The sequence below is a fragment of the Protopterus annectens genome, chromosome 9.part0 (genome assembly GCF_019279795.1).
Source record: "Protopterus annectens isolate FY-2018-M chromosome 9.part0, PAN1.0, whole genome shotgun sequence".
NCBI classification, from domain to species: domain Eukaryota; kingdom Metazoa; phylum Chordata; order Ceratodontiformes; family Protopteridae; genus Protopterus; species Protopterus annectens.
In genome coordinates, this window is record NC_056743.1 from 702,450,040 (window position 1) to 702,463,535 (window position 13,496).

The window sequence follows — 13,496 nt, forward strand, 5'->3', positions numbered from 1 at the left end:
CCTGTCATTATTTTTATTATTATTTAGTGACTTCAATCCTCAATTTGCCAGACCACTATAAATTTTATGAGGAATGGACCAAAAATATGAGGTAGAAATCTGGACAGTCTGTGTACATCTGGACACCTGATAGGTATGATGGATTGTGAATCAGAGCACTGCAGATAGTAATGGACGTTAAATCAGGATACTCCAAATTGTTAGGGGGGTAAGTATGCATGTCTAGGCTTTAAAATGTATTGCTTTGAAGCTTTCGGTAAAATATAATACAAAACCAAACTAGGTGGGGGGCTGTACCCCCCAAACCCCTCTCTTACTATATATACTAACTCCAGGATCACACTACAGTGAAGAAAAGGGCATATACCTTTTACTTGCCTTACAGTACTCTACAGAGTGCCAGTACTTTACTTCAGTGAAATGAGATTCAGTGCAATGAGTTTTCAGTGATTTGGTCAGGGTAAATATTCAAATTCAGTGAAATGAGCTTTCACTGAAACAAAGTAGACCCATATATATATATATATATATATATATGTATATAAAACAATCCAAATGATGCAAATACTACTGAGCATGCAAGGTGCATGAATAACACCAAACTACCATAGAAAAAAATAGGCACCAAGCAGTACGAAAAACCTAAACTGAATAAGACAACATAATTAAGTTAGCCCCCCCCCCCCAAAAAAAAAAAAATGATTGTTTTGTGTTTTATGCCCTTGTGTCACTGTTTTGAGATTTGACTTGCCAAGGTTTTAGATGTTTTGGGATTGACAAAATGCCCTGCTGCTGAATGAGACACTGTTTGTTCCTAGCACATCACAGCCTTCTTTGTTTACTCCACCATTACATGTCACACATAAGTATCCTTCCATGTATTGGATAATCTACCTCCAAAATGACAATGTTCTGTAAATATTTATAATTTTACTGTATACTAAGATATAATCCGATTTCTTAGTTATCTCTTATGGAATCATTCTGCCCGTAACCATTGGCCTTGACCTCAAATTTCTGTTCATGCAGCTCACTACACAACTTATCCGTGTATCCCTTTGCAAAGGGTTCCTGTCAGAAGAACGAAGACGCATTATGTTAAATGCGTCTTCGTCGAACTGTAAATTATGAAAACGCAAAATGACGAAGCGGCTTTTAGTGAATTCTTTCCCTGGGAAAGCAGTGGCTTGGTCGCTTCCGTCACTTTGACGTTTTTGGCACTGTAGTGCAATCTCGGAGTTGGTATATTTAAGTAGGGGGATGTGTGGGGCACAGTACCACGCTTAAAATAGTGTTTAGTGTGTGTGTTTTTTTTTTTTTGGAAAAATTCGCTGTTCTGGCTGTTCGCTCTTTTTTGTTTTCGTGCTTTTGTGGTCGATATAACAGCATTCACTCTTTTGAGCGTTCATTGTTATAACATAGACCCTTTGCAAAATACTCCTACTCCCTCGGAATAAATTGCTTGTACACAAAACTCACTCCATAGTACTATTTTCTAAATTCACAAAAGTACTTTTTAATGACCTTAGTTCTTTGCATCCAGTACAAATGCAACTATCTTCTATTTTAGTGTTTGTACTTTATGCTGTGCCATTTTATTTTTATTAAACGTTCTTTCCCTTCTCACCAGAATTTTACCAGGTAGCCTTAAATCTGCTACATGCATGAGCTGGACTCGTTACCATTTTGCTGGTTAGAATGACTCTGCACTTAATATTAAGAACTATGAGGCTAAGGGATAGCTGCAGCTTTATTCACCTGCAGCCAGTATAACAATGCACACCCCAGTGAATGCTTATGTAGGCACAGCAGTGTGCATATAGTTTCACTAAACTGCATGTCTCTCATGGGATTTTTTGATAATGCTTGGTCATACTATCATTCTTACTCACCAGCCCCTCCCCACACACCTTTTATAAGCTGAGTACCTCTCTGCCTTCACTCAAACACTGCATGCAGAGCAGTACACAAGGTGCTGCATAAAACATGCAGAAATCTGGCAAATAGTAGTATTGACTACCAGTCAATCAGTGATCTTAGGACCAGAAATTAGTGACTAATTAAGCTATTTAAGTAGAAATCAAGTCTCAGACATCTGCCACTATGCAATGGAAAACTGCGTGTAGAAATCTGAGCACCTACCTCATACACACTGTTCAGAGGCAAACTGATACAACACCTAACATTTAGCAGTAGATGAGTTGTCCTCCCAGTAGCCATATCCTCATGATTGGTCCAGCTGTATGGGATAAAGTTACCATTACTGGTGACAAGATACACAATCTCAAGTATGCTCAGTATCTGTAAATACTGTACATAAACTAAATCTACCTACAGAAAGTTTTTTTTCAACAACATTAGGAGTGTTACAAGTAATGCCCAATACTGCACTGAACTTGAACTAAATTGCATTACCTGTTCTGATACTAAAGCCACAATGAATGTCCTGGTTGACAAACTTATTTCAGTTTTTTACAGTTTTTTCCCCACAGCTCAATCTCCTTAAATCCTGAATTTCCTGATACTGCTCCTCCCATAATCCCTATGGACCAGATCTTGGAAGCTATTACTAAAACTAAAACTACAGCTCCATGGAGTCACACAGGCTGCCTTGCTGGCAGCACAAAACATTATTACTGAACTTTTCTGTAAATGTTTTAATTTTGGCCTCTGCTCTGTGATGTGGCTACATAGGGATAGTGTTGTAAATGACTGTGGAAACTATAACCTCCCTCACGGAGAGGATCTTGGTCACTCTGTAACAGAAAAACTAGTAACTTAAGAACACCTGATCCTGGTCAGTGTGGTTTTGTGAAGGGTACGTTTTGCTTACTTGATTTGATCAACATTTTGAAGGGTGTAACTGAAGGCATTGATGGAGATTGTTCTGTTCATGTCAGTTATATTGCCCTTACTGCTGCAGTCACTATAATTCCCCTTACATGTGTTATTGATAAACTTACCAGCTTAAATAAATAAAAAGAATCTGTAAATATGAATATGTAGGATTTAACTTATTGTAGTGTATTACCTAAATTGTATGCATATTAACATATTAATACCTGCACTCTTCTCTGTGCTTATTGTTGTCATTTTTACATACATTCTCCCCATTCTTTCCTGAATCCACTAGTCAAAAAAGCATTAAATAAGAAAATAGAAAAATAAAGGAATAAAACAAATGACACCAATTACCCATGAAGCGAGCCAGCTGGCTCCTAACAATTTACATAGTGTGCGCGTCTCTCAGCAGAAAGTTATTATTACAGATATCGTCTCCTCTCTTACTGCTGCACATCAGATTTCATAAGGTTCAGCTCAAGTCTGTGCAGAGATGCCTTATATATTCAATTTTTATCTTAATCTGTCTTTAAGGTTAGATTCTCCCCAAGGACTGCAAGAATTAATGGTAACATTAATCACATCACCTCTAACAAATCACAATTATCAATATGTTCAATATGTAAACTGCTCAGTGGTGGCTTTAACTCCAACACATGTACTTCTAACATTTGGAATTCTTTAGAGTTAATAGAATAGTCATTAATTTCAGATTTGTACAACAAATCACTGCACTGCTACTTTCTCAACTTAGGTATTTTTCCCACAGTCTATATCCCAAATATAAAATGTAGTCTATTAGAATATATGAAATTTACAGTTAATTATACCATGACCCCCCATTATTATTCCAAACGCAACGTTGATTTTGAGCATGCTCGTTGCTCCAAATGTTATACTACGAAAAAGGTCCGCCGTCACCGGACTTTCCACATTATAATAACTCGTTTTAAACACTGTCTCACTACTATGTTTTATGGGTAATAGTGAGCCAGCAGCTAAAAAATAAGCAACGGAGATCTCTTATTTTGTTTAATTAAAGTATGTTAAAACTATGTAAAAATATAAAAAACAAAAAAAAAAAAAAAAAACAGCGGGAGATTTTTGCTTCTTTGCTTTTGCTCGCCATTGTAGAACTTCATCGCGAACGCCCGCTGAACATCAGAATCGCTGAGGATGCAGATACATTATGGCAGCATTAAGATTGAATTAGTAAAAGTGCTTTCTTTTTAAAAAAATGAATATTTTAATATGTAATATCATTGACCCTGTTGTACTTATTAGCCAATGCTGTGTTTTTGAGGTTGGTCCCTCGCCTACCGACCAAACCACCACAACCATGGAACAATTACCAAATTACCACTTACCCCACCAGCAATAATATCTACAGCTGCCCTCTTATCCGCAAATCACCCAAAACAATTATCCTAACCAGTCTTAAAATTACTAACAGGTTTCCTGTTTCAAGAAAGTTTCATTTAAAATTTTTCAAAATATCCTCCACTCTATCTGCAAACAAACACTTCCTCACACCACTATTAAATTTACTGATCATTATTTGTCTTTTATGCCTTCTTCTTTCACCATCCTGCCTTCTGAACTCCTCTCTTCTGCCCTTTCGCTGCACTGTTACCCTTCTCAACTTAGGTATTTTTTCCTATGGTCTATATCCCAAATATAAAATGAAAGACGAAGCATAGATACTACAACTAGAGGCATTTAACTAAATAGCTAATAATATAAAAAGCTTACATTATTCTGGGTATAGTTAACTTCTTTGCAGGCTCACTTGTACTTTTTCATATTGTGTACGAAGCTTGGAAATCTGGTAACCTAGAGCTGATCAACATGTTGTCTCAATAAAGTTAATTTGTGCACCACGGCTTACATGGCACATGTCTGACTACTGCCTTGATTAAAAAAGGTTTCTATATTACAGAAGATAGTGTAGTCTATTAGAACATATGAAATTTACAGTTAAATATCTACAGCTGCCTTCTTATCCACAAATCACCCAAAACAATGATCCTAACCAGTCTTAAAATTACTAACAGATTTGTTGTTTCAAGAAAGTTTCATTCAAAATGTTTCACAATATCTTCCACTCTATCTGCAAATAAAATACTTCCTCACACCACTATTAAATTTACTGATCATTATTTGTCTTTCATGCCTTCTTCTGTCCCCATCCTGCCTTCTAAACTCCTCTCTCCTGCCCTTTTTTTTTCTGAAAACTTTGAACCCCCCAAATCACACCCTCTTTTTCTTTAGTTTCCTCCACTGCTAAAGTTCTCAATTTACCCACCCTCTCTCCTTACTACAAGCCCCTCAGGGCACTTCATAACCTTTCTCTAAGCACCCTCAATCTTCCTGTTTTCTCTCTTGCTAAAATAATAGTATATTCAGTTTGCTCTTGGCACCCCAATCGTCTTCCTTTTCTCTCTCTCCCTAAAAACATAGTTTATTCCTTACGTGTTTACCAGTCCCCTGTGTGAAGTTAAAAAACATTAGATTCAAAATATCTGAGTGCATTTCCACATTTTATTTGCCTAAGCAAAGACTTCATAACATTATGATAAACTATTGCCACAATCCATAGTTATAAATCCTTTTCTTCAAAACCACCCTTCAAAATTACTCAGTTTAAGCTAGATATTGTTGTAGGTTTATTAATACAAAGGATTGGTGTCATGGCACTGAAATCCACATAAACAAATACCTTGAAATAGAAATCAAATCACTGAAAAATTCAGTCATGCACTTAAATAAATATTCAGTAGAAGTACATGGAAATATACAAAACCGATTTCTTTTGTGGTGGGGACAAGCCCCCTGCATGCCACAACCTTTAATTAAATACACTTAACTCCCTAGTAACACAACCGCTGAGGAAGGGCAAAGACTTTTAATACTGAAACTTCATTTCACTGCCCATCTGCAGAACTGTTGTTGTTGTTTGTCTTTTCGGCGGGGTCGCCACAGCATCTGCAGAGCTGTTGTTGTTGGTCGTCTTTTCGGCGGGGTCACCACAGCATCTGCAGAGCTGTAATGCCTAAAATAATGAAAATGAAATGCAACTGCAGTTTAAACACATTCAAAATATTCAAAGAGATTCTACAGCAGTTCAGAAAACTTTAGAACATTCACACACTTTCTAAAGTGCCCCAAAAGTGCATTATAAATCAAATGACAGTTTCAACAAAAATGGAAAATAAATTAATTGAAACTAACATTCAATTTATTTATTAAAACAAAAGTTCCATCAGAAAGCTGTTATTGTGGAATGTTATGTTTCTTAGTACTAAAATGCATAATATCAGCTGATTTTACATTAAAAAGCAGTTGCAGTTTAACACTCACTTTTCTAGCCTTTAAAATTCCTTCTTAAGATACTAAGCTGCATTGTTTCCTAGTTTAGAAATACCTGCTAATGTAATAATGCTATTAACTAAATGCAAGCATCCGATATGAGGAAATTTAAATAGTAAAGTACTCAACACCAAGCCATAAGGAACTCTGCTAATCGGATCTACTGAAGTTCCTGATTTAACAGAGACAAAAGCACTTATTTATATATTAAAGTGTTCTTTTGTCTTTTAACATGTTTGGCGGTCCTGCTTTTTACCTGACAGATTTTTGGATTTAACTGTTTTTTTTTTCTTGTTGGTGTTTGTTGAGAACGCTACTAACCACTCCATTTTGCTCTGTTTTTCACCCGCCACTACAGGCTGTAATCCAACCCACTAAATTATTACCCACCCATCAACTTCTGTTTACCAATTATCATACCACTTACAGATTCAAACACCTTTACTAATATCTAGGTAAATTACAACCACACCTATCCCAATTTCCAAATACTTAAGTCATGTAGTCATTAAAATAATCAAATGTATCTGATGAAATACATGCAAAGCTTTTTTGTATCTATCATTATTTAAAAGGGATTTACAACAATTAATAAACAATTAATTCAAACACTTACTGCAGTCCACAGCCACAGCACCCTGGTCACAGTAAATCGAACTGAACCAACAAGGCTCCTTCTACTTTCTGAAGCTATAACATAAGGAGACCATTCACTTTTAGAAAATCCCCAGTCCAATCCTTAAATAATCTCATAGGCATATCACCAAGTATGAAGTTATACTGACTTTATAGTTATTCATTCATACATTCCTTCTTCATACTATTACTGGCATAATTTCTACCCCATTTCTCATGCTATTACCACGGTTCTATTGTTTGATTATTCCTAAAATAATAGTATGAGGGGCCTTTCCAGAAATTCCGCTAACTGCCTATTAACTCTGGGGAGATGGGGGGGTATTGCACTAATTGCCTATTAACTCTGGGGAGATGGGGACATTGCACTAACTGCCTATTAACTCTGGGAAGTGGAAGGTATGCACTATGCCTTCACAATTTGTTTGGCATTACCTTTTTAATCTGTGCCAAAAATCATTTGTTCATAACCTAAACTTAAAATGTAAGGAGGATGGCATATATAGGCATGTATGTATAACACACACACACACACACAGGCTCATATGCACATACCTTATTTCTGAGACTTACAAAAAATACTTTCACTATAGCTCCTCTCATCTGCCTAAGATAACTCTAATAAAAGGATTTTACTCGACTTGAACCTCCTACAGTTTTGTACTCTTCTCTGCTTAAATTTACCCGGACTGGTACATGCCTCCCTACAGCCTCACTATAAGTAATTATCGACTAAGCTCCACTTCATACCTAAATGAGAACTACAGGAACATATAAGAAGGGATTAAAGGCTTAAATCAGATCAAGGCATCACCCCAATCCCACGAATGGGACTAGCTCCCACAGGTCCTTCATGTAACCACTGGTTTAATTTTCTGCATAACTGTACTTTCTGGAGTATGTATTCCAGTATATATTCTATATTCTCTGGGACATATCCTTATATCTGCAGTTCCTGGAACTGCTGGGATGCACCTGAATAACTATCATAAAGTTATGAAGCAGTACTCCAATACTCAGAGACCTTGTGGCATACCTCAGAAAATGCAGCTTTTGGGACTTGCCCTAGAAGCCCTGGGATGTACCAGCAACACCTCTTATTCCTTGGCCATACCCTTACACTTACTTCTACAAAATTTTCAGACAATTGCATTTCCCAGAACGTACACAAAGAAATTAAGTCCACAGGAACTGCACTGATTCTTAACCTATACTACACACAGAAACAAATACAGATAGACTGTATACACGTATGTGTGTGTGTGTGTGTGTGTGTGTGAGTTTGTGTGTGTGCATATATATATATATATATATATATATATATATATATATATATATATATATATATATATGGGTCCACTTTGTAATTTCAAAATACTGAAATCTCGAAATTCAGTATTTCAAACCTACAAAGCCACCAACTCACATTTTAGAAACCGGCAGAAGCGCAAAATTCAAAATACCGAAGCACGGATATTTTGAAATTCTGCTTCTGGTGGTACGGTGTGTGGATGTTTTGGTTTAATTTTGGTAAGTTTGTGTATGCAAGTATGTTGGTTAGGGGTTTAGTGTGTGTTGTGATTGTTATGTGTGTGGTTGAGGGACTGTACGATGTGTGTGTGTGAGTTCTGTTTGTGCAATCTCGGAGTTAGAATATATAAGTGGAGGGGCACAGGGGGGCTTGCCCCCCTGCTTATATGTAGTTTAGGTGAGTTTGTTTGATTGTGTGTGGAAGTTTTGTTTATGTTTATGTGTGTGCTGTATGTGTAGCGTAGTTACAGGATTTTGAATTTCGCGGTTGTGTGTTTTCGAGTTTGTGAGTTGTGACTGGGTTTTCGACTTTGTGGTTTCAAAATACTGAATTTCGAGATTTCAGTATTTTGAAATTACAAAGTGGACCCATCTACGTATATATATATATATATATATATATATATATATATATATATATATATACACACACACACACACACACACAGTATATATTAACACACACAGATATGTATATTTTGATTGGTCAATAGATAAATGTATGTATATATATATATATATATATATATATATATATATATATATATATATATATATATATATATATGTATATATGTATGTATATATATATATATATGTGTGTGTGTGTATATATGTATGTATATATATATATATAATATATATATATATATATATATATATATATATATATATATATGTGTATGTATATGTATGTGTGTGTGTGTGTGTGTATGTATATATATATATATATATATATATATATATATATATATATGTATATGAGAGAGGGAGGGAGAGACTGTGTATGTGTGTGTGTGTTTGTGTGTGTATGCAAAAGTCATTTATGTGGGACCTACTACTGTTTTCGTCAGCTTTACACCACAACTGTCACCAATTCATCAGTACTGTAAGTCTAAGCTTACATTTCATAAGACAAAGGTTTAACAAAATCCCTCTGCTAGCACATCCATCCTGAGAGGGAGGAGGGTCTGACTGGCCAGTTGGATGACTTCTATTGGAAGCAATAGGTGTTACACCCACTGACCATGCGTCTGCTAAGCACAAACTGGCAGTAGTGCACCTGCACCTGAAGACAGGGACCAGGATCTGAGGAACAAATGAGACACAGCAGCCTCTCTCTGGGGAGGAGCTGGGCTTCACCTCTGCCAAGCATGAGGATACCAATTATCTTGGGTGCAGAGAATGAGTGGGCCATAAGAATCTTACCCTGCTGGAGATTCAGTAGATTGTGGGATGAGAATTATTGGGCTCATTCTGGAGGTCCAATTCCAGTCCTTTGGAAAGAATAAATGAATCAAGTGAATAAAGGCAGAGGAGCCACTTGGGTCAATCAAGCAGACTCTTGAGGTACAAGAAAGCAAAAAGGTTGCTGTATCATTATCCGGTGTAAAACTCATACAGGACAACACACAACTTACTGGAGATATCATTATTCGGTGTAAAACTCATACAGGACAACACACAGCTTACTGGAGATATCATTATCCAGTGTAAAACTCATACAGGACAACACACAGCTTACTGGAGATATCATTATCCGGTGTAAAACTCATACAGGACAACACACAGCTTACTGGAGATATCATTATCCAGTGTAGAACTCATACAGGACAACACACAGCTTACTAGAGATATCATTATCTGGTGTAAAACTCATACAGGACAACACACAGCTTACTGAATATATCATTATCCGGTGTAAAACTCATACAGGACAACACACAGCTTACTGGAGATATCATTATCCGGTGTAAAACTCATACAGGACAACACACAGCTTACTGAATATATCATTATCCGGTGTAAAACTCATACAGGACAACACACAGCTTACTGGAGATATCATTATCCGGTGTAAAACTCATACAGGACAACACACAGCTTACTGGAGATACCATTATCTGGTGTAAAACTCATATAGGACAACACACAGCTTACTGGAGATATCATTATCCGGTGTAAAACTCATACAGGACAACACACAGCTTACTAGAGATATCATTATCCGGTGTAAAACTCATACAGGACAACACACAGCTTACTGACTATATCATTATCCGGTGTAAAACTCATACAGGACAACACACAGCTTACTGGAGATATCATTATCCGGTGTAAAACTCATACAGGACAACACACAGCTTACTGGAGATATCATTATCCGGTGTAAAACTCATACAGGACAACACACAGCTTACTGGAGATATCATTATCCGGTGTAAAACTCATAGGGGGCCAACACACAGCTTACTGGAGATATCATTATCCGGTGTAAAACTCATACAGGACAACACAAGGGTTATAAAATAAGCACTGTAAGTAAGCAGGTGTACTGTTAACTTGCCCCAACTGCTTGAGTGCAGTCAGCCCAGCAAACAGATACTGTGACTGTACGCTATATACACCATACTATAAGCTTCTACTGTAGTACTCAAGAGATAGTTCTAGATATAAAATAATTTAAGGCATTTTCTATTCTTTGAAGTCTTCTCAATTTGGCAGTTAGAGTAGAGGGCTAAAGCTCCAGCTTGTTAATGACCTAATACCTGTGCCAGTGGTGCAGGGTTTGAAGCTTTCCACCTTCATTTACCGGCTGTGTCACCTGGGAAAGGTCACTTATCCCAGTAGTACCTTGGGACAATTGGGAATTTAGGCTAGGCACTGTAACAGTATATTGGATTGCTTAGTAGCTGACTATGGACACAGTTGTACTATGCTATATAAGATGGCATCAAATTCCATTTAATGCATTTAGAGATAATAATTTACTAGCTACACTTCATTTCAAATTTGTACAATACATCTCTGACTCCCTAGGTTACACAGTAGACTGTAAATGCACAGTGTTGTCCTTTTTTACACTGTTCGTCTAATAATTATACAGTTGCATTATATTTTATTTCCTTCTAATGCACTACTTACTGTCCACTGTAAAAAAGGCATTAAACCCAATGGATCCTTTTCTCTATTAAACCTATACATTGGGGGTACTTTACTCTTTATGAATTCAAAAAAATGTTAGCAAAGGTAACAGTACAACAGAAGTAAAAATCTAAGCATGTCTATACAGAATTCCTTAATATATTTATGAGAGTTCAACTGCAAACATGCATTGCATTACTGTAGTGAGTATTACTGTACTGACAGTTTAAAGGACTTTTAGTCCAAGTAATGTGATAATCACACATGGTTTTCAATGAAAATATATAAAACAAATACCTTTCTTCTGTTATAAGATGATGTACAACATACATTATTGCTGTAGGGTGCATGGCCAATCATTTGCCTCAGTTTCTGCCCACTCAGTTTTACTTTTTTTCTAATAGCCACTCACTAGCAGGGTATGGCCAGGGAATTCAGAAACGTCGTCCTGCTGTCTATAACTTATTTCTTAAGCTCTGACAAGAGTTTAGCCTCTCCCATTAAATCTCCCATTAAACAGTATGCAGTGATCATTTACCAACACAGAGGTAGGCATAATTATACAGACCGATAATTAACATATAAACCAGGCTGTGCTTCCCTGGGATTTGAAATGGTCTGAGAAGATTAGGTAGCTGTCCAGCCCACCAAGGACTTACCATTACTCCTAGCTGTCAGTAGTACCAGCAGACAAAAACACCACAGCTGTCCTTGCCACTTAGATTCCATTCTGGCTTTTCACACAAGACTCTGACAGTTTAAAGCTCTCTCAGAACATGAACATTAGAGTTAGCATATCATTGTTTCTCTTTCAGACTTGATTCATTGCCAGGTCTTTACATACATTTCTCCACAAATGGCAGATTCTCAGAAAAAGTAGTCACAAATCTTAATAGCACATGCAGAGACCAGTTAACATTTGCTATTCTTGCGTGTCATCTGTTGCCAGGAGGATTGCTAGCACAACAGCAGTATCTCAGTGCAGTAAAAATAAAGGAATTTGTGGGTTTGCAGTCAGCCTGCCGAACTATAGTTTTACACTGTGATTTATAAAGGTGTACACCACTAGCCAAGAATATTTTCAGAATATTCATATACTGTTCCAAATAAATACTAACACGTTTAGGGCTGACTGTTGGCCCATCCAACTGAGCTGCCTATAAATTGTGTGCATGTATATGAGGGACACACTTAGCACAGTTTGCTAAACTGGATCACAGAGCTGTAAATTCATCACTTTCCAGTAGAGGGAAGCAACTATATTGCATCTGGAAATACAGCACCTATTACAAAAAAGTGTCTCTTCCTGACACAGGATCCTCTAGATCAAAGCACATCAACTGTTAAATTCAATCATCATACAGGATGGGAACGTAAATAACTGTAGTCTGTGGTCTAGTCTTGGGAAATTAATAAGTGGTCATATAATCTTGTACACTGAGAGAAAAAAGGGTATGGGACTTTTATCCATACAGAGGATGGGCAGAAAAGCAAAGATATTTATGATTTAGCAAACATTAACTAAGTATATTATTAAGCAGACAGGAGAGATACAGTAATCAAACAAAGGATTTCTATCAAAATATCTTTCATCCCTTGTTAAATGGATCAGTCTTATATATATATATATATATATATATATATATATATATATATATATATACATATACTGAAATCTCGAATTTCAGTATCTCGAGACGAAAATGCCAAATATGCAGTTGAGCGAAACTGCACTTGATCGAATTTGAAGTGTCGAATTTGCAGTTGTGGTGGTGCGGTATGTGGGATTTGCTGTGTTTCTAAGATGCAGTGTGCTGTGGGATATGGTTTGCCTGCCGTTGTGTGGAAGTATGTGGAAATTTAGTTAAGTGCTGTTTTTTAAGGGTTTTGGGTAGGGATTTGAGTGTATGTGAGTGTGTTGGGAAGTTTTAGGTATAGGTTAGGGTAGGTATGTAAGAGTGTCAGTGTTGAGAGTGGTGGTGTTTGTACGTATGCGGTGTGTGTTTGCGCAAGGGGAATATAGAGTATGCAGTGGTGGGTTTAGTGTCTTTGTCTTTTTAGTGCGACCTCGGAGTTAGTATACATATAGCGGGGGTGTGGAGGGTGCAGCCCTCATGTGGGGGTGCAGGGGTCTTCCCCCCTGCTTATATGTAGGGTAGGTGTGTGTATTTGTGGTGTTGTGTTTGTATGTGTTT

General features: G+C 36.9%; 1 protein-coding gene across 3 annotated transcripts in view; it reads right to left on the reverse strand.

Moving 5' to 3' along the window:
- The window catches only part of LOC122811470 (class II histocompatibility antigen, M alpha chain-like), a 304,256-nt gene that overhangs the window by 68,305 nt on the left and 222,455 nt on the right, over window positions 1–13,496 (reverse strand). The window contains exon 1 of one of the 3 annotated variants that reach the window (XM_044083326.1): window positions 11,961–12,167. The exons of 1 other annotated variant lie outside the window; for it this stretch is intronic. In XM_044083326.1, the coding sequence (XP_043939261.1) occupies window positions 11,961–12,030 (70 nt within the window). In that variant the 5' untranslated portion in view covers window positions 12,031–12,167. Of the gene's footprint in view, window positions 1–11,598; window positions 11,750–11,960; window positions 12,168–13,496 lie in introns of those variants that run through there. One more of the 3 variants, XM_044083329.1, reaches the window with a different exon arrangement.